General features: G+C 43.3%; 2 protein-coding genes across 5 annotated transcripts in view; both read left to right on the top strand.

Moving 5' to 3' along the window:
* The window catches only part of kaznb (kazrin, periplakin interacting protein b), a 160,079-nt gene extending 155,288 nt beyond the window's left edge, over positions 1-4,791 (top strand). For all 4 annotated transcript variants that reach the window (XM_036983293.1, XM_036983294.1, XM_036983295.1 and 1 more), the window contains 4 exons: positions 2,073-2,174; positions 2,364-2,530; positions 2,648-2,765; positions 2,894-4,791. In XM_036983293.1, the coding sequence (XP_036839188.1) occupies positions 2,073-2,174; positions 2,364-2,530; positions 2,648-2,765; positions 2,894-3,052 (546 nt within the window). In that variant the 3' untranslated portion in view covers positions 3,053-4,791. The remainder of the gene's footprint in view (positions 1-2,072; positions 2,175-2,363; positions 2,531-2,647; positions 2,766-2,893) is intronic.
* Positions 4,792-4,949: 158 nt separating this feature from the next.
* Positions 4,950-23,230, top strand: LOC110527821 (transmembrane protein 51-like). Its single transcript, XM_021609352.2, has 3 exons — positions 4,950-5,165; positions 18,559-19,019; positions 20,195-23,230. The coding sequence occupies exons 2-3, from the start codon at positions 18,619-18,621 to the stop codon at positions 20,604-20,606; spliced, it is 813 nt and encodes a 270-aa protein (XP_021465027.2). The 5' UTR covers positions 4,950-5,165; positions 18,559-18,618; the 3' UTR covers positions 20,607-23,230.
* The last annotated feature ends 572 nt before the right edge of the window (positions 23,231-23,802 follow it).

The raw sequence follows: 23,802 nt of genomic DNA, 5'->3' as shown, positions 1-23,802 counted from the left end.
AACCGTACAGTAGTAACGGTACAGTAGTAACCGTACAGTAGTAACCGTACAGTAGTAACCGTACAGTAGTAACGGTACAGTAGTAACCGTACAGTAGTAACCGTACTGTTGTAACCGTAGTAACCGTACTGTTGTAACCGTACAGTACTAACAGTACAGTAGTAACGGTACAGTAGTAACGGTACAAAAGTAACAGTACAGTAGTAACCGTACTGTAGTAACAGCACAGTAGTAACCGTACTGCTGTAACCGTACTGTTGTAACGGTACAGTATTAACTAAAACAGTAGTAGCCGTACAGTAGTAACCATACAGTAGTAATCGTACAGTAGTAACGGTACTGTTGTAACCGTACAGTAGTAACCGTACAGTAGTAACGGTACTGTTGTAACCGTACAATAGTAACGGTACTGTTGTAACCGTACAGTAGTAGCCGTACAGTAGTAGCCGTACAGTAGTAGCCGTTACAGTAGCAACCGTACAGTAGTAACCGTACAGTAGTAACGGTACTGTTGTAACCGTACAATAGTAACCGTACAGTAGTAGCCGTACAGTAGTGACTGTTACAGTAGTGACCGTTACAGTAGTGACCGTACAGTAGTAACGGTACAGTAGTAACGGTACAGTAGTAACCGTACAGTAGTAAACGTACAGTAGTGACGGTACAGTAGTAACGGTACTGTTGTAACCGTACAGTAGTAACCGTACAGTAGTAACCGTACAGTAGTAGCCGTACAGTAGTAGCCGTACAGTAGTAGCCGTACAGTAGTAGCCATACAGTAGTGGCCGTACAGTAGTGACCGTTACAGTAGTGACCGTACAGTAGTGACCGTACAGTAGTAACGGTACAGTAGTAACGGTACAGTAGTAACCGTACAGTAGTAACCGTACAGTAGTAACCGTTACAGTAGTAACCGTGCAGTAGTAACCGTACAGTAGTAACGGTACAGTAGTAACGGTACAGTAGTGACCGTACAGTAGTGACCGTACAGTAGTGACCGTACAGTAGTAACCGTACAGTAGTAACCGTACAGTAGTAACGGTACTGTTGTAACCGTACAGTAGTAACTAAAACAGTAGTAGCCGTACAGTAGTAACCGTACAGTAGTAACCGTACAGTAGTAACCGTACAGTAGTAACTGTACTGTTGTAACCGTACAGTAGTAACCGTACAGTAGTAACCGTACAGTAGTAACGGTACAGTAGTAACCGTACAGTAGTAACGGTACATTAGTAACCGTACAGTAGTAACCATACAGTAGTGACGGTACAGTAGTAACCGTACAGTAGTAACCGTACAGTAGTAACCGTACAGTAGTAACGGTACAGTAGTAACAGTACAGTAGTAACCGTACTGTAGTAACAGCACAGTAGTAACCATACTGCTGTAACCGTACTGTTGTAACCGTAGTAACCGTACTGTTGTAACCGTACTGTAACCGTACAGTAGTAACCGTACAGTAGTAACCGTACAGTAGTAACTGTGCAGTAGTAACGGTACAGTAGTAACAGTACAGTGGTAACCGTGCAGTAGTAACCGTACAGTAGTAACAGTACAGTAGTAACCGTACAGTAGTAACCGTACAGTAGTAGCGGTACAGTAGTAACAGTACAGTAGTAACCGTACAGTAGTAACAGTACAGTAGTAGCCGTACAGTACTAACGGTACAGTAGTAGCCGTACAGTGGTAACCATACAGTAGTGACCGTACAGTAGTGACGGTACAGTAGTAACCGTACAGTAGTAACGGTACAGTATTAACTAAAACAGTAGTAACCGTACAGTAGTAGCCGTACAGTAGTAGCCGTACAGTAGTAACCGTACAGTAGTAACCGTACAGTAGTAACCGTACAGTAGTAACGGTACAGTAGTAACGGTACAGTAGTAACCGTACAGTAGTAACCGTACAGTAGTAACCGTACAGTAGTAACCGTACAGTAGTGACGGTACAGTAGTAACCGTACAGTAGTAACGGTACTGTTGTAACAGTACAGTAGTAACCGTACAGTAGTGACCGTACTGTATTATAACAGTACATTAACAGTTCAGTATTTGTGTGTTGTTGGTGTACAGGTCTTGGAGGCTCGCCGAGCCCAGTGTGAGCACAAGGACCAGGACCCAGTGGTTTGGACTTGCCACAGAGTCATAAAGTGGATCAGAGACATAGACCTAAAAGTGGGTCCTTTTCCTAGTACAGAAACATCAGAATGCACCTGGATTCCATTCAGACTGTCTCCGTTTTGGACCAATAGACTGATGTATACACTAGATCCTGTTAGGGAAGTTTGAGGCAAATTTAGCCAAGTTGTTTGCTTGCCATTGTTCTCGTTGGATAACATTATGTCCTTATGTCTCACTGGTCAGGAGTATGCTGACAGTCTTCATGGCAGGGGAGTCCATGGTGCTGTGTTGGCTCTGGACCCCTCATTTGATGCAGATGCCATGGCCAAGGCCCTGGGAATCCCCAGCCACAAACATATGCTTCATCGGCACATGTTTGAGGAGATGAAGGCTCTCTCCATCCCTGCCAGGTGATTGGCCTCCCTATATCATTTATGTTTTTAAGCTCCTTGGCAATAAGTAGAATGTTTTGTTGAATTTCTAGCAGTGAAGTTAATTGACTCCTCCCTTCTTCCTACTCCTTGTAGGCAAACTAGTGTGGAGCAGGATTGTGAAGTTCCGGGAACGGGAGCCCCACCACAATCCCCTTCTGCTGTTAGCCGCTATAACGAGGAGATAGTGTCTATGAGACGAAGGTCAGGCAAGGTAAGAAGCTACTTTAACCATTTTATTTATGAAGATGTCTCGACAAATGGTAGTTAATCGAAATTAGGCTGGACTGTTCCACTGGGTATGAATTCTGTTTTGACTTATTCTTCCTCTAATTTTCCCAGAGTCCTCTTCGGTTTAACCCAAAGATCGGCATTGGGCGGGGCCTTGGTTACCATGGCAGCTGTGGCTCTCTGCCCAGAGAGGCACGGGTGCAGGCTGTGCCCAGGACAAAGGGAAGTCCCATGCACACCTACAAGAATGTAGAGATCACCAATGTCTGAACTGTGCCGTGTGGGGGATACAGGTGGTTGGCTCCAGGGGAAAAGCATTCAATATCAACAGAATTGCTGTTTTTTGACCATCTAAAATAAATCAAAATCTTCGTTTTTGGAATTGACCATTTTATTTTCAATTTCAGAAACATTTGATTTATTGTTCCACAGTAATAAATATCAGTGGACTTAATTAATGCCTTATGTTTGAATAGGAGAAAACTGTAAACGCGTTGTAACGTTCAAAGCTCCACTTTGCAGTGAAAATGGTGGCATATGTTTCCTTTCAAAGAATGACCGTCACAATTGTTCTTTAACGAGGCATCTCTTGTAACATACATGGAGGAACATGATGGTAATAATGTGTTGGCGCATAGCAAAAGTCCATGGAGGGTGAAAGTGGTCTGTTCCCGTTGCCATGTCAGGAGGATGATCATTCACGGTGGTCAGGATCTCTGGAAGGAAGAAGCACGCCTGATGTCTCGGTCCTTTGACGTCCATGCCCTGTTTCATGTATCTCACTGCCCGGCCTGGCCGGCCTCCGTGTGAAAGGAAAGAGATGTTGGCCCGGCCTGCCTGGGTTTCCTGGCTCAAATCAGTTGCAGATGTTCACTACTTGTCTGGAACTTGGGACCCATATCTTCGGGAAAACCGCCATTCCCTGGGTTCCATGTAAGTTTAGAATTACATTCCCATATTGTGAGAGATAACTGGCCTTGAGTTAAGACAACAGCCATCAGGAGAATAAGGTGGGGGGGGGGGGGGGGGAGTCTGGAAAATTCCAAATGCTTAGCAGAGCTTGCAATTTGTTCAAATAGCTCAAATATGGCCAAGAGGCACAGACTACAGTTTGTTATGTTTGTCAGAAATATAATACAATTCCTTGTAAACATGCTGGAAAAATTCCTAGAAACTAGAGGCCACTCAGCTTTTCATACTGTTGAATTAAACTCTTTTGTTTGTTATTTGCAAAGGAGTCTTTCATTTCATTGTAAATATGGGAAAATATTACATTATAATATTCAATTCATAATAAGATTTTACTGTCTCTCAAAGTGATTACAATATTGTAAATATTTGTACAGTTTGCATTACGGATACTGAAGGTCTAATGCCGTAGTGTTGAATGTTTACGTCGGCCAGGATGTCAAGGGAAATCTTATTTGTTTTCTATCATCATTAACTCAGAGTGCACGAGTATACAGTACAACAGTAGAGCAGTGTATTTCACCAGAGCATTCCACAACCATATCACACATTCAAACAGCTGGAGGGGGCAGAGAAACAGAAGAGAACAGGTATATCAGCTATGGCGATCTCCTACAAAAACCAACACCAGCACCCTGGTGAACATAGTCAGATAGACATACAAAGTGGGAACATTAGGCTAGTTCAAACTAGCCACATGTGGTTGTAAGATGTGGTTTGAATATCAAAGGCTTGTGCTTTACAGAAAACTCACACTAAATTGTTGATTTGTTATGGCGTAAAACAGTCTACTTTCACTCAAGCATATCACATAAGTATAGTCAGACTACTAACAACAGAAAAGAGTGGCAATTTCCATTGAATGAGAAAGAGGTCAGAGTTTATATTGTATTGTTTTCATATAGGTGTTTATGAAGTAATTATGTACTGTACATGTGCCACTGCTGAAAAAAAATGTTTGAAACTGCTGTACATGAACTACAATACATGACTTGTGTTTTGTGTAGGCCTACTCAATAATAAAGATATAAATGCTATCAGAAATGCACGTTATTGCAGTTTATTATGAACATTTAAGAAAATAAACGCTCTTTACGAGCGGTATGTGCGGTATGGTCGCGTTCACACGTGCGGCATAATAGCAAGGAGGCAGCAAAGGGTTAATTAACTTAACACTTTACAACCGGGGGAGGTTTCACTCTGGTTGGAAACTTGATAAAATTACTGTTTAACATATTCCTTGAATTCTATAGCGACTATCATCGGAGGAAATACACACGTTAGTTAATACAGTTTTCAGAGCAGGATTACATTATGCATATTGGGGTGGCAAGATCGTCATCTTGAAAACACCTGCGATATATCAGGTATTGGAGGGAAGTCATTGGTCGTTGAGCGTTCACGACTGGAACAGGTAAGATCGTCTCAAATTGCAATTCACCTTGACATTTGGAGCAGTGTTCTTCAGGCTAACTTTATTATAAGTACGTCAAGTATAAGTGTTATCTGATAACACGAAATAGAAGTTTGTTGTTATGGGTGTAAGATGGCACAGTGATTGTAAAGAACATTGTAAAGAACATCCTCCAACGTGGGCATAATGTAATGTGAACGTCGCAGAGCCCGGTTGAGGTGTTTAGGATCAATGCATATCCGTAGCTTGTCTGGTTTCTTGACTGCAACTCTTGTGTTTTACCGGGGTGCTTGAGATACCCGGATGTGTTGTGATGTACGGAACAAGACTGGTTACTCGCATCAATGCCTCTGTCTCGTCATTTAGCATTCAAACATTTGTCTCTAGTGACCAGATGTCTATGTGACATAATGCCACAGAGTTGAGTTGGTAACATGATATTAGTTCCTCCTTTTAAGTTCCTGGCTGCTCACTTCAGTAGAGGTGCGTGGGTAAAATAACTGGGGAAGCCAGGCCAGAAAAAAATACATACTGTATGTGTTGTGATTATTGCGTTGTTTGCTCTATAACCTGTTAGTTCATATGCCTTGCCACGTTGATATATAGGCCAAAGGCCGAGGCAATAAGAAGACAGTGGCAGAATAAATTCAACCACTCCTTTGTTTCTTCACAAAACCGGACAGCAACCTCTGTCCAGTGAAGTTCACAAGGCATTTTGCATTACAGAAAGTAAATCAAATCAAACTTTATTTGTCACATGCTCCGAATACAACAAGTTTAGACCTAACCTTGAAATGCTTACTTACAAGCCCTTAACCAACCGTGTAGTTCAAGAAGAGTTACCAAATGAACTAAAGTAAAAAATATATATATAATAAAAGCAACATAATAACATAACAATAACGAGGCTATATACAGGGGGTAGTGAGTCAGTGTGCAGGGTACAGGTTAGAGGTCATTTGTACATGTAGGTAGGGATAAAGTGACTATGCATAGATAATAAACAGCGAGTAGCAGCAGTGTACAAATGGGGGGGGGGGTCAATGTAATAGTCCGGTGGCCATTTGATTAATTGTTCAGCAGTCTTATGGCTTGGGGGTAGAAGCTGTTAAGGAGCCTTTTGGTCTAAGACTTGGCGCTCCGGTACGGCTTGCTGTGCAGTAGCAGAGAAAACAATCTATGACTTGGGTGACTGGAGTCTCTGACAATTGTATAGGCTTTCCTCTGACACTGCCTATTATATAGGTCCTGGATTGCAGGAAACTTGGCCCCAGTGATATACTGGGCCGTACGCACTACTCTCTGTAACGCATTACGGTCAGATGCCGAGCAGTTGCCATACCAGGCAGTGATGCAACCGATCAGGATGCTCTCGATGGTGCAACTGTAGAACTTTTTGAGGATCTGGGTGTTATGGTTATTCCTTGTATAATGACAAACCGGGGCATAGGTTTAACTCCTTTTAATTAACATATACTTCAGCTAGAAAACTCCATATTTAGCCATGCAAGGCATTCTTCAACCCCCTGCCCCCCACATAGCCTGCTGGGTAACGTAGTCTAAATGTTAATAACACATAACAACACATCTTCCTTCCTTTAAAAGGAAACTACTTTTCTATGTAACTACACATGTCACATCACATCTGTTTACTCAACCTGCATAACACGCAATTTTCAAAAACACACATTTCTTTTTTTTTTTTACATTGCTCTCATCACTTAAGACGCAATAAACATATTCTGATGTATTATTATTATTTTTTCAACTAAATATAGTCTGTCCAACAATACTCTATTGTGGCTCTATTACTTTTCACTTAAACAAAACATTCAGTCCAGGTGACCCTTTTTTTTGGATTGTTTAGCAATTCTCAATAGGCCTTTCAGGGGCTCTGACAGTCCTTTTTGGTCGTTCTGCTGAAGTGCTTCCTGAAACAGTTGGACAGCGCTCATTGTCAGTCAGGGTGTTCTGACTGAATTGTCCATTGCTAAAGGCATTTGACGCTTCAGCAGTATCCTCCTGATGATCCTCAGTCCCTTGAGTGAATGGCTGAAGCCTTAGATCCACTCTGTTTCGTCTCAGTTGTGATCCACACTCCGTTTGGATCTCATAGGATCGCGGTGCAACTTCTCTCTGCACACACCCTTGCTGCATCCAGATTCCTTTGGTGATGTCTCGGAGTCGTACCTGATCTCCAGGTTTCAGTTCAGGTAAGTGTCTTGCACTTTTGTCGTGTCGCTGTTTTTGTTTGTCTTTCTGTTTTTCCTTCCCGAGTTTGACTTTGTGAGGACCTCTGGGTGTTAGCAAGTCCTCATTTATGAGTAGGTTGGTTCTGATGCGACGTCCCATCAACATTTGTGCAGGTGAAAGTCCGTTCTGCAGCGGTGCACTGCTGTAGATAATCAGATTTTTTCGGAAATCCTCCTTTCCATCGTGTGCCTTTTTCATCAGACCTTTGACAATTTTGACTGAACTCTCTGCTAAGCCGTTGGACCTTGGGAAGTTGGGGCTGGAGGTGTTGTGTCGGAATCCCCAGTCGTCAGCGAACGATCGGAATTCAGAACTTGAGAACTGTGGGCCATTGTCCGAGTACAGTTCAGACGCAGTCCCATGTCTTGCAAAGACTGACTTCAGGTAGGTGATTACAGCTTTGCTGGAGGTAGTTGGCAGGGTTGCTACTTCAGGGTAGTTTGAGTAGTAGTCGTTAACAACAATGTGACTTTTGCCATTGCAGTCAGAAAGGTCAACTCCAACTTTGTAGTAGGGTCTGTTGGGTACTGGATGAGGCATTAGCGGCTCTGCTTGCTGCTTTGGCCTGTAGGTGAAACAGTTCACATGAAGCAATGGTCTGGCTGATTTCCTGGTTCATTCTTGGCCAGTACATTACTTCTGGTGCTCGTCGTTTGCATTTTTCCTCACCCATGTGGCCCTCATGTATTTTCGGTAGCATTTCTTCGCGTAGTGTCATTGGAATGACAATCTTGTTGCCTTTGAACACTATGTCATCAACAACGGTGAGCTCTGCTCTGCACATCCAGTAATCCTGTATTCTCCTTGGACAGTTGTTTTTCTGTGCGGGCCATCCTATCAGTGTTGTTTCTTTCAACTCTGTCATTGTTTGGTCAGCTGCGGTCTCTCTTTTGATCTACTCAATTCTCTCAGAAGACACAGGAAGTGATGCTGCGATCATGTCGACGTAGGCCTGAATCTCAGTGTTTTTCTGTGTGTCAAAGCTCTTTCTTGTCTACTGCTCGAGAAAGAGTGTCGGCGGTGAACATTAACTTTCCCGGGGTATAGATCATCTCCGCATCATACCTTTACAGTCTGATCAACATTCTCTGGATTCTCATTGGACAATCATTCAGTGGCTTAGATATGATTGACACCAATGGTTTGTGGTCGGTGTATTGGTGAAACCTTTCACAAGCGTATGTGCTCACCAGTAGATCTTTCTCTATTTGTGCATACCTTATCTCTGTGCCTGTCAAGGCTCTGGACGCATAAGTGACGGGTTGCCATGTGTTGTCATGCTGTTGCAGAAGAACTGCTCCCAGGCCAAACTGTGACACGTCTGCAGAAATCCTTGTGCTTTTCTCTGGATCATAGAACCTGAGCACTGGCTCTTCTGTGATTGTCTTCTTTAGGTTTTTTAAGCAGTTTTCCTGTTCATGGGACCATTCCCATTAATTTTTCTGTCCCAGAAGACATCTGAGTGGAGCGGACTGTGCTGACAGTTGAGGTATGAACTTTGCAAGGTAGGTGATCATGCCCATGAAGTGTCTCACGTCGTCCTTGTTCTTAGGGCGCTCCATGTTGTTGATGGCTGATATTTTCCCCGGGTCTGGTTTGACTCCATCCTCTGAAAGGACGTCTCCCATGAAGGTAAGTGTTTTCACACCAAACTCGCATGTGTCCTTGTTTAGTTTTAGGTTTACTTTCCGTGTCAGGTCCAGCACTTGCCTCACTCTCGTGTCGTGTTCTTCTTTTGTGGACCCCCAGACGATGATGTCATCCATCCTGGTCTCCACTCCTGGAATGTGCTCAAAGATCATGTGGATTGTCTTGTGGTAGACCTCTGGCGCTGAGAGAATCCCATATGGTAGATAAAGAAATCTGTACCTGCCCTCAGGTGTGTTGAATGTGCATAGCCTTGAGCTTGCATCATCTAGCTTCATCCTCCTTGAGCTTTTTCCTCAGTGCAAATGGAACTTTTCTGCATGCATGCACAACTGGAGTAATTTTGTCATCAGTACATATGTTGTGTTCTCCTGGTAAACATCCAAGACCCTCAAACATGTCCTCATACTCAGCCAGTAGTGATTCTTGGTCATTTTCAGTCTGTGATGTCACTACATACACTCTTTTCTACAAATTGAGCTTTTCACATGCATTGATTCCTAGAATAGGCTGTATACACTTTTCCACAATCAGCAGCTGTGCTCTGAACTGTTTTCCTTTGTGCTGTAAAGTTACTATGCAGCTACATTTGACTGGTACTTTCTCCCCAGTATAACCAGTAACCTTCATTTTCACCGGGTGTATTTTGCTCTTCACCTTCAGTGTTTTGTAGTCATCCAGCGATAACAGGTTTACCTGTGCTCCAGTATAAAGCTTCAATGGTATTATAGTTTCATTCACAGTCAATGGCACAATCCATTCAGCATTTACTGCGTTGCCTATTTCCACAGAATCATCAAAGAATTCTTCAATCTCCTTGATTGTGTGAACCTTTTTTCTTTGTAGCCTCAGCTTTGCAGCATTTTGAGAAATTATTATTTTTCCCACATGATTTGCCATATGCAGGGCAGTTTTTGGGCTTGTGGATAAATCCACATTTTCCACATGTAGTGTTTTGATTTCTCTCTTTTGCTTGTTTTTGTTTTGTAAGGTGTTGTGTGTGTGGTGCTCCTCTCTTTTTATTTCATACACTGACGTCTCATCCCTGCACAGCTCTTTAGCTTGTGCTCTGGTGGTTTCAGCTGCTCGACACATATTCACTGCTTTATCCAAAGTTACATCTTACTCACGCAGCAATCTCTCCTTGAGTCCATTATCAAGTATGCCACAGACTATCCTGTCTATCACTAGTGAGTCTTTCAGATTTTCAAATTCACATGTTTTGCTCAGTGTTCAGCTCAGCTAAATACTGGTCAAAACTGACTCCCTGTTTCTGATCATGAGAGAAAAACTTGTATCTCTCAAACGTGACGTTCTGGCTTGGTACAAAGTACTCCTCAAATTTAGCCATTAGCACAGTCAATGTCAAGTTTGCCTCGTCTTGCTGAAAGCGATTGTAAATGTCCAATGCATCCTCTCCAATAACATGCAGAAAAATGGAAGCTTTCAATTTGCCATCATCTCCCCCTGCCCCACTTGCTGCTAGGTAGATATTGAGTCTCTGCTTGAAACGTTTCCAATTGTCAGATAGATTGCCTGTTAACTGCATAGGAGTAGGAGGACTAAGCCTATCCATGACGGAGAACAAGACCAGTGTCAATTTATCTTACTTCAGTATGTTGCTCATCAACTTGTTCGTCAACAGATTCCAATGCAGCCTCGCTCTCGCTGCTGTCACTCTCGCTGCTGTCACTCTCGCTGCTGCGGCTCGTTGCCCTCACTCTTGCAAGCTAGCATCTTCGACTACTCGCGTCACTTGACTTGTGGTAGAATGTTAAATTTTCGTCGCGGAAATTTGCAGAGTTACTCCTTTATTTTCTCTGTCTCGTCATAGCGACTATCAATCTGACACCATGTTATGTTTGTTTCTTGTATAATGACAAACCGGGGCGTAGGTTTAACTGCTTTTAATTAACATATACTTCAGCTAGAAAACTCCTTGTTTAGCCATGCAAGGCATTCTTCTACCACCAGCCCCCCGCATAGCCAGCTGGGAACATCATCTAAATGTTATTAACACATAACACACTGGGGACCCATGCCAAATCTTTTCAGTCTCCTGAAGGGGAAAAAGTTTTATCATGCCCTCTTCACGACTGTCTTGGTGTGTTTGGACCATGATAGATCGTTGGTGATGTGGACACCAAGGAATTTGAAACTCTTGACCCGCTCCACTACAGCCCATCAATGTTAATGGGGGCCTATTCGGCCCACCTTTTCCTGTAGTCCACGATCAGCTCCTTTGTCTTGCTCACATTGAGGGAGAGGTTGTTGTCCTGGCACCACACTTCCAGTTCTCTGACCTCCTCCCTATTGGCTGTCTCATCGTTGTCGGTGATCAGGCCTACCACTGTTGTGTCATCAGCAAACTTAATGATTGTGTTGGAGTCGTATTTGGCCATGCAGTCGTGGGTGAACAGGGAGTATAGCAGGGGACTAAGTACACACCCCTGAAGGGCCCCAATGTTGAGGATCCAGGCGTGGCAGGCGTGTTGTTGCCTACCCTCACCACCTGGAGGCAGCCCGCCAGGAAGTCCAGGATCCAGTTGCAGAGGGAGGTGTTTAGTCCCAGGGTCCTTAGCTTAGTGATGAGCTTTGTGGGCAACATGGTGTTGAACGCTGAGCTGTAGTCAATGAACAGCATTCTCACATAGGTGTTCCTTTTGTCCAGGTGGGAAATGGCAGTGTAGAGTGCGATTGAGATTGCGTCATCTGTGGATCTATTAGGGCGGTATGCGAATTGGCATGGGTCTAGGTTATACGGGAGGATGCTGTTGATGTGAGCCATGACCAGCCTTTCGAAGCACTTCATGGCTACCCACATGAGTGCTACGGGGCGGTAATCATTTAGGCAGGTTACCTTCACTTCCTTGGGCACAGGGACTATGGTGGTCTGCTTGAAACATGTAGGTATTACAGACTCAGTCAGGGAAAGGTTGAAAATGTCAGTGAAGACACTTGCCAGTTGTGAGAGTAACTTATGTACAGTACCGTATGATAAGCTATAGACCACACTATCAACCAAGAGAGTTCTCATCTATATTATTCGTAGCTGTCTATTTACGACCACAGACTGACACTGGCACTAAGACCGCTCTCAACCAACTCTATAAGGCCATAAGCAATCAAGAAAATGCTCACCCAGAAGTGGCGCTCCTAGTGGCCGGGTACTTTAATGCAGGCAAACTTAAATCAGGTTTACCAAATTTTTACCAGCATGTCACGTGTAAACAGAGGAAAAAAAACTCTCGACCAACTTTACTCCACACACAGAGATGCATACAAAGCTCTCCCCCGCCCTCCATTTGGAAAATCCGACCATAATTCTATCCTCCTGATTCCTGCTTACAAGCAAAAACTAAAGAAGGAAGTACCAGTGACTCGCTCAATACGGAATTGGTCAGATGGCACGGATGCTACACTACAGGACTGTTTTGCTAGCACAGACTGGAATATGTTCCGCGATTCATCCAATGACATTGAGGAGTATACTACCTCAGTCACCGGCTTCATCAATAAGCGCATCGACATCGTCGTGCCCACAGTGAGCGTATGTATATATCCCAACCAGAAGCCATGGATTACAGGCAACATCTGCACCGAGCTAAAGGCTAGAGCTGCCGCTTTCAAGGAGCGGGACACTAATCCGGACACAAGAAAGGAGAGGGACATGAAATCCTGCTACTCCCTTAGATGAACCATCAAACAAGCAAAGCGTCAATACAGTACTAAGATTAAATCCTACTACACCGGCCCTGACGCTCGTCAGATGTGGCAGGGCTTGCAAACTATTACGGACTACAAAGGGAAACCCAGCCGCGAGCTGCCCAGTGATGCAAGCCTACCAGACGAGCTAAATGCCTTTTACGCTCGCTTCGAGGCAAGCAACACTGAAGCATGCATGAGAGCACCAGCTGTTCCGAACGACTGTGTGATCACGCTCTTCGTAGCCAATGTGAGCAAAACTTTTAACAGGTCAACATTCACAAAGCCGCGGGGCCAGATGGATTATCACCACGTGTACTCAAAGCATGAGCGGACCAACTTGCAAGTGTCTTCACTGACATTTTCGACCTCTCCCTGACTGAGTCTATAATATCTAAATGTTTCAAGCAGACCACCATAGTCCCTGTGTCCAAGAAAGTGAAGGTAACCTGCCTAAATGATTACCGCCCTGTAGCACTCACGTCAGTAGCCATGAAGTGTTTTGAAAGGCTGGTCATGGCTCACATCAACACTATCATCCCGGAATTTGCATACCGCCCCAACAGATCCACAGATGATGCAATCTCAATCACACTCAGTACATCACTGGGGCCAAGCTTCCTGCCAACCAGGACCTATATACTAAGCGGTGTCAGAGGAAGGCTCAAAAAATTGTCAAGGACTCCGTCACCCAAGTCATAGACTGTTCTCTCTGCTACTGCACGTCAAGCGGTACCATAGTGCCAAGTCTAGGACCAAAAGGCTCCTTAACAGCATCTACCCCCAAGCCATAAGACTGCTGAACAATTAATCAAATGGCCACCCAGACTATTTACATCCGTCTGCTTTCCACTAGACACTGAGAGATGAATTCCCCTTTCAGCAGAACAATAACCTAAAACACAAGGCTAAATCTAAACCGGAGTTGCTTACCAAGAAGACAGTGAATGTTCCTAAGTGGCTGAGTTACAGTTTTGACTTAAACATACTTGAAAATCTGTAGCAAGATCTGAATGGTTGTCTACCAATGATCAACAACCAATTTGACAGAGTTGAAGAATTTTGAAAAGAACAATGTGCAAATGTTTCACAATCTAGGTGTGGAAAGCTCTTAGACTTACCCAGAATGACTGACAGCTGTAATCGCTGCCAAAGGTGCTTATACAAAGTATTGACTCAGGGGTGTCAATACTTATGTAAATGAGATATTTCTGTATTTAAGGTTCAATAAATTTGAAGCATTTTCTAAAAACATGTTTTCTCTTTGTCATTGGGGTGTAGATGGCTAGATTGTGTGTAGATGGGTGAGAAAAAATGATATTTAATCCATTTTGAATTCAGGCTTTAACACAACAAAATGTGAACTAAGTCAAGGGGTATGAATGCTTTCTGAAGCCACTGTATATTTGTTGTAGAGCACCTGAAGGCACATCAAGGATACTGTCTTTTTAGTGCATGTTAACACCTGTACTGTGAAGCTATTCACACTTTTCAAAACCGGTCTTTTATTCCCACCCCAAGCACCTCTTAAAGTGATCCAACAAGTCAAACAATATAATATACGGAGTGGCTGCGGTTCCGGATTTTCTGGCTAATGATACAGAGATGATTATAGATTTTTTTTAACCCCTTTTTCTCCCCAATTCTCAATGTTGTCTCATCCCTGCAATTCCCCAATGGGCTCGGGAGAGGTGAAGGTGGAGTCATGCGTCCACCAAAACATGACCCGCCTACTTGCACTTCTTAACACCCGCCAGCTTAACCCGGAAGTCAGCCGCATCAATGTGTCAGAGGAAACACCGTTTAACTGGTGACCGTGGTCAGCCTGCAGGCACTCGGCCCGCCACAAGGAGTCGCTAGAGCGCGAGGAGCCAAACCCTCTCATAATCCGGACGACGATGGGCCAATTGTGTACCGTCCTATGGGACTCACTGCGACGGCCGGTTGTGGCACAGCCCGGGAATGAACCCTGGTCTGTAGTAACGTCTCTAGCACTGCAGTGCCGACAGCGTAATTGCTTTTTGGTACACCAGAATTACATTGCGTTGCAGAGGCAGTTGCAGTGCGTTCTGATTTATCGGACGTATGCGTCAAACTGTATGCGTAGACGGCTTGACGGAAATGGTAACAGAAGGTGAATGTTCAACTTTTGTTGCACACCTATCCAGATGATGCTGCGTACTATTTCCCCCTAGGACGTTGCCGGTGTGATCGAAGCGTTAGACCGCTGTGCCACTGCCACTCGGGAGGCCTTAGCTGCTGCCCACTTCGCTGCCTACATAGCTTCTGCTGATTGCTCCACTGCTGCTTCCCCCTCCTTGACATGGAAGGGAAACTTAATGTTGTACAATAAAGACCTATAAGTGGGAGAAGGAGAAAAGGAAGGACAGGGGGGAGGGAGGTGGGAGAAGGGGGAGGGAGAAGGGGGAAGAATGGGAACTATGCATTCCATGCCTTTAGCGAGCACGCTTTTATGTTATTTTTTTCAGAAAGGTTGACAGGCTTCATGCAGCTATCATGTGGCACACAAACAACATCCAAACTTTGTCTGTTGTAAAAGATGCAAACATAAGCATGACACAAGCAGTCTAGCGATTTCATGTTCTTCTTATATGCTGAATTACATGCAGCTTTTTAGGCAAGCATATTAAACACAAGCGAAACACTGACGGGCAGTCAAAATAGCCATTTGTTATTTTCTCATCATTGCGAAGATTGCCAACTCTCACTACTACATTATATGGCAGCATAACTATATGACGAGTATCATCACAAACAGTAGGCAGTCTAAAGCAGTATTTGACAAACAACTTAAGGAATAATTGTACGCCGGGCGATGCAAAACGAACTCACCCATTGTCAGACTGGTTACCGGCAGGATACATGCTCGGTTGCCAACCTTCGGTCTGGATACATGCTTATGCTGCACTGCCAACCTTCAGCTGAGCAGTTAGTAGGACCTGTGTGGTTAAAACACAGATATTTATTTTGCCCCAATCCAAAACTTACATGCCGCTATCTAGGCAGCATATGGTCATTTGCATGTAAAAGGACTCATGAGCACCAACATGTGAAGTTCATAGTCTATATATTTTTTTAAATTAAAACATATTTACATTTTTAAACCATTTTCCATCCTAAAAATTAGGAATAAGCAAAGGCTTTGATTTCTGGTCAAACCGATAGAAAAGGGGTCTGAGAAAGCATCTACCAGAAAGCGTCTTAAAAGGGATTGGAAATACAGCTAAACACAATGTTGAAGTAAAGACCCCTGCCAACTACATAAGATAAACACTTGAATTTAGTTTTGGGGGAAAAGATTCTGCCTTCTGTAAGTTTAAGAAACATTGCCTTAAAAGTCTGATACCAAAAACCCACATTTTTAAGATATGTTTTAATTTCTCTCGCTCATGAGGGAGGTTCATGAAAGTTCACAGAAGTAACCAGTAAAGGTAGACCAAATACTTCGTTTTTTTACTTATTTCAAATTTGTTTATGAATTATTAAATGATTCAAAGTCTAAATTCCATTCCTAAAAAAAATCTGTAAAGGAATTTATGCAATTTAGTTGGCTACAGTTGGGTTCTCAAGTTTGGACAGCACAGCACAGCACTGTACAGTAGAGTTCAGTACAGTCAAGAAAAGTAGAGTATATTCTACTTTAGTATTATACTGAACTCTAGTTTTCTGAGCTGTACTGTACTCTACTGAGCTCTACTGTGCTGTATTTTGACATCCAAGCTTGTGAAACATAGTCTATGATTGGTTCAGATATGGTCCAGTCCACACCAACCAAATTTGGTCTTGTTTTGGGGCCGGAACTCATTCAAATAATAGCTAATGTGTAGAATAATACCCAAATATGCAAAGAGGATATTGCATGTGTATATGTTTTTGTGTACCTATTTAGATTACAACACCATATTCATAATTATGCATTTCTGTGTGGTACAGATCAGGGACCCATGATGAAATTCCTTTACCGCAATTCCGTTACCTATTGTAAATTCACTTCACTTACTGTAGTTTTTTTTCAAAGTCAATGTGTCATGTCATAGCTAACACACCGTTCTTTCTGCAGACATTTTTTTAAATCTTAATTAAAAGGTGTACACATACTGTAAACTAAGGGAGATGTTACAGAAATTCTGTTATCAAATTCGCATCTGCACAGTTCTTCCAGGAAACGTGTTTTTGTCAAATGTTCACTGTAAATTGTTAAAAGTAGTCTTTGTGCACAGAGTTGTATGGTTTGTTAAACTTTCAAATCAATGGTTTTGTTTGGCATACATTTTAACTGAAAAATCTTGAGTCTCAGCGCAATTCCGTTATGGAATTGCCCGTATCAAACACAAGCAAGACACAGACATGCAGTCTAATTAGCGACGTAATGTTATTTTTTCATCACCATTGCAAACATTGGCTAAGCAGTAGTCGTACAGGCAGTCAAATTAGTAGTGTTCTTTTTTCAGGAACTCTGGCTAGTGGCTAAGATATGGCAGCAACTATAAAGACACGAGATTTTTTTTGTTGCTCCAATTAAATGTGTAGATACTGCGTCCTGCTTGTGCAACTGCAATATCCGTTACAATAGACGGCGAAGGTGGTGTAGCCTTCATAATATATATATTTTTGGGAATGTTGGTTGAAATCGCTGCAGGGTTTTTATTTCAGTTGTTCGAAAAAAAATGAGGCAGATACATAGGTTACATGATCATGGTTCAGAAGAGGGTGAGTATAAAGAGAGAAACTTGAAGGGAGGGGGAGTGTGAGCAGCAGCCAAGGAGTGTGAGACTAATAACGTGTGCGCAGAACGTGATCAAGATCCTTAGCTTTGAGAAAGAGGTTTCCGGTGGTGAGGGCAGAGGCAAAAACTCTGTATTTGCCACATTAACAATGATTCATAGCATAAGATGGAGGTATATCACTATTAAATGAGTGTCATTTTGAAGCTGTCATAATGGAATGTCCTTATAATATATGCAATTTTAGCAGACGCTTTTCTCGGTGACTTAGTCGTGCGTGCAAACATGTATGTACGGGTGCTCCCGGGAATTGAACCCACTGCCTAGCGCTGCATGCGCCATGCTCTACCAATTGAGCTACGTTGTGAAGTGTTCTTTCTGAAAATTACACTGTGACACGTTCTAGCTGCCTGTAAACTGGAGAGAAACAAGTGGAAGTGCCCGAAGTTAACAATGCTCTGTTTGTTATGCTGTAGTGATACAACCTGATTATGCAACCTATGGGTGTAATGTTGGTTTAGCATGATTTAGGAGGACTAGACCATCAAATAAACATACAGGACTTTGACTGGGTAATATATTGTCGCTGGAAATACCAACATTCACAGACTGAAGTACTTAACCTCCAACAATACATTTTAAACAGCAGGGCTAGCCTTTATTCAAACTTTCTAGTCTTGAGGAAGATTTCCTAGAACTTGACTGCAATAGTCTTTAGACCTACACCTACATTTTGTCCAGGTGCTTTTTGGTCAATGAATGGCTCATTCACATAATCATTCGGCTCTCTTTGGTTGGCACAATTCCAGCAGCTCTTTATTATGTAAAATGTGTTTGTGAAGAACGAAAACACGGGTTAATATAAACCTCCTTGAACTGCTTTGGCTCTGGCCCCGTTCCCAGCCACATTGTGTCTATCCCAGGAAGTTGTTCATTGTCATCTGATTTCAGCTAGTCTAGCCCTTTGCCGGTTTTATTGTACTGCTATGCCCCTGCTCCTGACTAAATGCGAGAACCACCCCCCCCTTTCTCCCACACTGCAGGTTAGGACAAGTCTCCTCTCCCCAGTCTACAGTGTCGGGTGGTGGGACTCGGTGGGGGGGATGTGTACCAGTGGTGTTCCAGCCAGCTCCAGCCATGGGGTCAGCCGGTCGGGCTCCTCGTATGCCCTGTGTGCCCTTGGGGTGGGGCTCATAGCCCTGGGCATCGTCATGATTGTGTGGTCAATGGTTCCCGGGGATGCTACCCAGAAAATCAAGACTCCAGGCAACTCCAGTATAACAGTGCCAGCAGACCATGGTGAGGATGGGGATGGCGAGGAAGACAAGGAAGCAGCGAAGACCTTATCAATAGCCTATGTGCTGGTGGGGGCAGGGGTGGCCATGCTGCTGCTGTCTATCTGCCTGGGGGTGAGGAACAAGCGGAGGAATCACCAGAGAAGACAGGAGACACGGACCGTAGGAGTCCGCTTCGTGGACCATGTGGCTGGGGAGGCAGGAGAGAAGTGAGTGCTTCAATCGATTTAGATAATCACTGTCTAACAGTGATTGATTTGAATCATCCAAGAAGGGATTCAGAGGCTTTGTTTTCACTATAAACTCATATATGACTTACAGTGAGCTCCAAAAGTATTGGGAATTGTAGTAAAAAGTTAAGTATTTGGTCTCATATTTCATAGCACACAATGAATACATTAAGCTTGTGACTACAAACTTATTGGATGCATTTTACTTTTTGTTTTTGTTGTATTTGAGATTATTTTGTGCCGAATAGAAATGAATGGTAAATAATGTTTTGTGTAATTTTGCAGTCACCTTTTATTGTAAATAAGAATATAATGTGTATCTAAACACTTCCAACATGACACAATACATTACTTGATGTAATCATTGTGTGCTAGGAATATGGGACCAAATACTACACTTTTGACTTCTTTAAAACACATGGGGGGGGGGGGGGGGGGGGGAGACTATGTACAAAAAGTGCTGTAATATCGAAACGGTTCACCCGATATGGATGAAAATAGCCTCAAATTAAAGCTGGCAGTCTGCACTTTAACCTCAGTCATTGTATAATTTCAACTCCAACGTGCTGGAGTACAGAGCCAAAACAACAACAAATTGACTGTCCCAATACTTTCGGAGCTCACTGTAGTTCCCTGGGTGATGCCTGGAAATGAATATGTTCCTGTAGGTTTCAAATTGTCCCTTTTGATTGACACAGTTCTATTAAAGCACCAGTTATCTAGTCTCTCCCAATCCAAGCTAGTTAAAGGAGCTACATGCAACATTTCCACCTGCAAAACTAGCACCAAATGTCATTACATACCAGTAGTAATTAAGGAATACATATCCATGAGAGAAACAAACAAATATTGACCTCTGAGATGCTGTAAAGCTTTTTGCCACAACGGGACAGTTTGACTAGTTGTTGTTGTGTATGTACAACTTCCTGCATTACAATTGTCTCTCGTTAATGAGGTTAACAACAATAGAAAAAACATGGCAATACAAAACTTCTTATTGTCCTTGCTGTTTTGGAGATTATGATCATGTAAGAAGCAGTACTTAGCTATTTTAGGCATTTCTAGTATCCTTAAAAAAACATCAAATGTAAATGATGGCACAAATGTGACATGTTACTTATTTAAAATCGGTGTCCCTGTACATTGTTTTGCAGTTTAGATGAGCCAGTCCCAGTCTACAACGTGCCCAGCTATGAGGAGGCGGTCACCAGTGGCCAGTTCCCCATCCGCCAGAGCAACTTACGCGGGAGCAACTCCCAGCTGCCTTCCTACGAGGACCTCATCTGTGCTGTGGAAAACGAGGGGGAGGGACCAAGTGCTGACCCAGTTAAGGAGGCTCATCCTAGCAGTCCCACTCCTGAGCCCCAGCCCGCCGCTGCGGCCAACCCCCACAGCAGTAGCCGGGCCAGCCGGATACTACGGCCCAGCAGGGTACGCAGAATCAAGTCTGAGAAACTCCATCTGAAGGACTTTCGTTTTAACATTCGCAACCCTACTGATGCGAAGGTGACCATTGAACCAATCACTCCGCCACCACAGTACGATGGCAAGATACCTGAGTTCTGACAGCGCCCCCTATAGCCTGGGAGTACTAAACGCATTGTTTCAATGTTGAGGAAGACAACACTATTGCTGGATCAGATGTCTAATAATAATAATGAGGCCTAGCTGTTAGTGTTCCTCCTTCACCCTGAGGCAGACCCAGACATTGTTGCTTTGAATCAAGTTGTTTCTCAGCTCCATTTTGACTCGTTTATAGACTTATTTATTCAGGGGCTTATTTTCCTCTCTGTTTAGAACACGGTGGCTGTGTTTTTAACTATCGCCCTACAGAAGGCTTGACGGGGTGCTACGACGGGGTGCTACGCCACTGCTTATAACTATAGGTTAACTGTCGAAGATGTGCCAACTTAAATGATCCAGCTCAGGGAGCCAGCTATGCATTTTGTTTGCTAACTTGCTAAGTGGCTAGCTTGCAAGTTCAAGCTTCTTGGTTATAGCAGACAGTCAATCCCCTCCTGGATCAAGATCCCTGCTACCTAAATTTGTTTTGTGTGTCAAATGTATATGATTTCAAATGACTTTTTTACGTTGGGAAAGAACTAGCACCCCTTGTGTGCACTGCCGGTAATACTGTATATCACGGTATGGTACAGGAATGGTGTGAAGGTAGGAACCTGGATACCGCACAACCCTGCCCTACAGGACACACTGCACCAAATACTCTCGTTTCACCAAATACTCTCGACTCCTAGTGATCCTTACACCTCTGAAGCCACTTCCATACCCATCAAAATAACTTATCTCTGAACTCTCAATAGCTGTTTTTCCACCAAGTTTTAGATAAGGGGAATAATGGGGTGTTAACACTAGAGATCCTGACCGCCAGTGTGACCTCCCCCCCCCCCCTTTTCTCTGCATAAGCGTGCTTGGCCCTTCTTCTTCGGTCTGCTGATGCAATCAGGTCCTCAAACACAGGGGAGCGCCAGGGTGGGGAGGTTATTAAAAAGGCATCGGGGTCCTCTGGGTCTGTCGCCACATCAGACATGATGTCTTCAGTTGACCCCACAAATCAATGCTTCCTTTCAGCAGAGTTCTTTTGACCGACTGTCTTGAACACTTGAATCTCAAAGCTAAAAAAAATAAAAATAAAAGCGCAAGTCTCAACTTTTAAAAACTCAGTACTGTATTTAAAATGTATGGATTGGTTCACATTTATAAACTAACCCGTCTCTGGCGATGCATTCTTCTCTTTTGTATGTTCCGTTCCTTTGCTCCGTCTGGGGTGTCTGACGACTTATGCATCTCTTTCAGTCCAACACCGATTTGCAGCTGCATCTGAGGTGACAGTGTGGTCTGTTAGCAATGGCTATATGCTTCAAAATCCTTGAAAAAATTATAAAATGTAGAATATTGTTGCAGTCAGTCCATGTCTTCGTAGGACTACTCACTTTCAAATTCTGCCATGCGCCACTCTCCATCTGTGTACCTTCATCTCAGCTGACTGACCAGCTGACTGACCAGCTGACTGACCAGCTGACTGACCAGCTGACTGACCAGCTGACTGACCAGCTGACAGTACACAGGTGTTGTGCTGGCGGTTGTTCCTGAGACATTAGTTGACAAAGAAAAGTTCATGCATGATATTTGCACTAAGACTTAATGTAACATATTTGAGAATGCTAAAATAACCATCATACAAGAACCTACCCTGATTGCTTGGTTGGACTCCCCCCCCCCCCCCCCCAAAAAAAAAAAATATTGTCAAATTCCAAGTCATAAGTGATCACATTTGTCTTCACTTTTCTTGCGGCTTATACTACATTTGTTCTCCTCACCAGCATTATTGTGTGCCTTACTGTCCGCTATTAAAACAGAAAAGAGCATCATTAGTAAATTAACATGATTCAAATATTCAATGTTAGCTACCACCAGTGTGCAAGTTGCAAAAGTAAACATTGAACTTACGGATAGCTCATTCCATTTTGCCTGACGAACGCCCGTCATCCTTTCAGGTGCAGTCGCTGCAGAAGTGCTTAGCTGTAGCTACTGCTGCTGTTGTTGGAATAGCTAGTTGAGCTACTTGTGTCATCAGTCTATTGTCCATATCAGCCACGAGTTGTAGACCGGCATCTAATTCAGCCTGGTTATGACATGAGTTGTTGGAAATCCATGCTCTCATTTGGCGATGCATCATTCCCTCGCACAAAGAGACTTCCGGCAGGTCCCAAAAACGAATTGTGTCTATTTTTTTTTTTAATCAATAGCCGCTTGTCTCCTTTGCTGTATTTTACTAGGCTTGGTTAGCTAGCTAACGTTCAATAGCTAGCTACCAAGCTATCCGTTCTTCCGCCAACGTTGGAAGGCTAACGTTAGCCAACTGCTTTGGAAGATTTGTAGCTAGCTAGTTAATTTTACTTGCCAGCAAACAGTAGCTTGTTTTAGTCAACAAAAATCCATGTAACATGATCATGTTAATGTTAGTTATTGACTACATAGCTACAGTAGCAATCTCTGCCAATGTTATAGCTGCTACAGTGCCAGCTAGCAGAGATAGCTATGCTAGCTAGATTTATTTCAAATATAATATGTTATTTGTCACATGCGCCGAATACAACACCAAACCGTGAAATGCTTACTTACAAGCCCTTAACCAACAATGCAGTTCAAGAAATAGAGTTAAGAAAATATTTACTTAATCAACTAAAGTAAAAAATAAAATATAAAGTAACACAATAATAAACAGCGAGTAGTAGTGGTGTAAAAACAAAGGGGGAGGTGTGAATGTAAATAGTCTGGGTGGCCATTTGATTAATTGATCAGCAGTCTAACGGCTTGGGGGTAGAAGCTGTTAGCGAGCCTTTTGGACCTAAACTTGGCGCTCCGGTACCACTTGCCGTGCGGTAGCAGAGGAAACAGTCTATGACTTGGGTGACTGGAGTCTTTGACAATTTTTTGGGCCTTCCTCTGACACCACCTAGTATATAGGTCCTGGATGGCAGGAAGCTTAGCCACAGTGATGTACTGGACCGTACACACTACCCTCTGAAGTGCCTTACGGTCGGATACAGAGCAGTTGCCATACCAGGCGATGATGCAACCGGTCAGGATGCTCTCGATGTTGCAGCTGTAGAACTTTTTCAGGATCTGGGGACCCATGCCAAATCTTTTCAGTCTCCTGAGGGGGAAAAGGTGTTGTCGTGCCCTCTTCACAACTGTCTTGGTGTGTTTGGACTATGATAGTTTGTTGGTGATGTGGACA

Source organism: Oncorhynchus mykiss, chromosome 7 (assembly GCF_013265735.2).
Source record: "Oncorhynchus mykiss isolate Arlee chromosome 7, USDA_OmykA_1.1, whole genome shotgun sequence".
Taxonomy (NCBI): Eukaryota; Metazoa; Chordata; class Actinopteri; order Salmoniformes; family Salmonidae; genus Oncorhynchus; species Oncorhynchus mykiss.
Note: the sequence above shows the minus strand (reverse complement) of the source record. Positions and strands in the feature narration are given on the sequence as shown.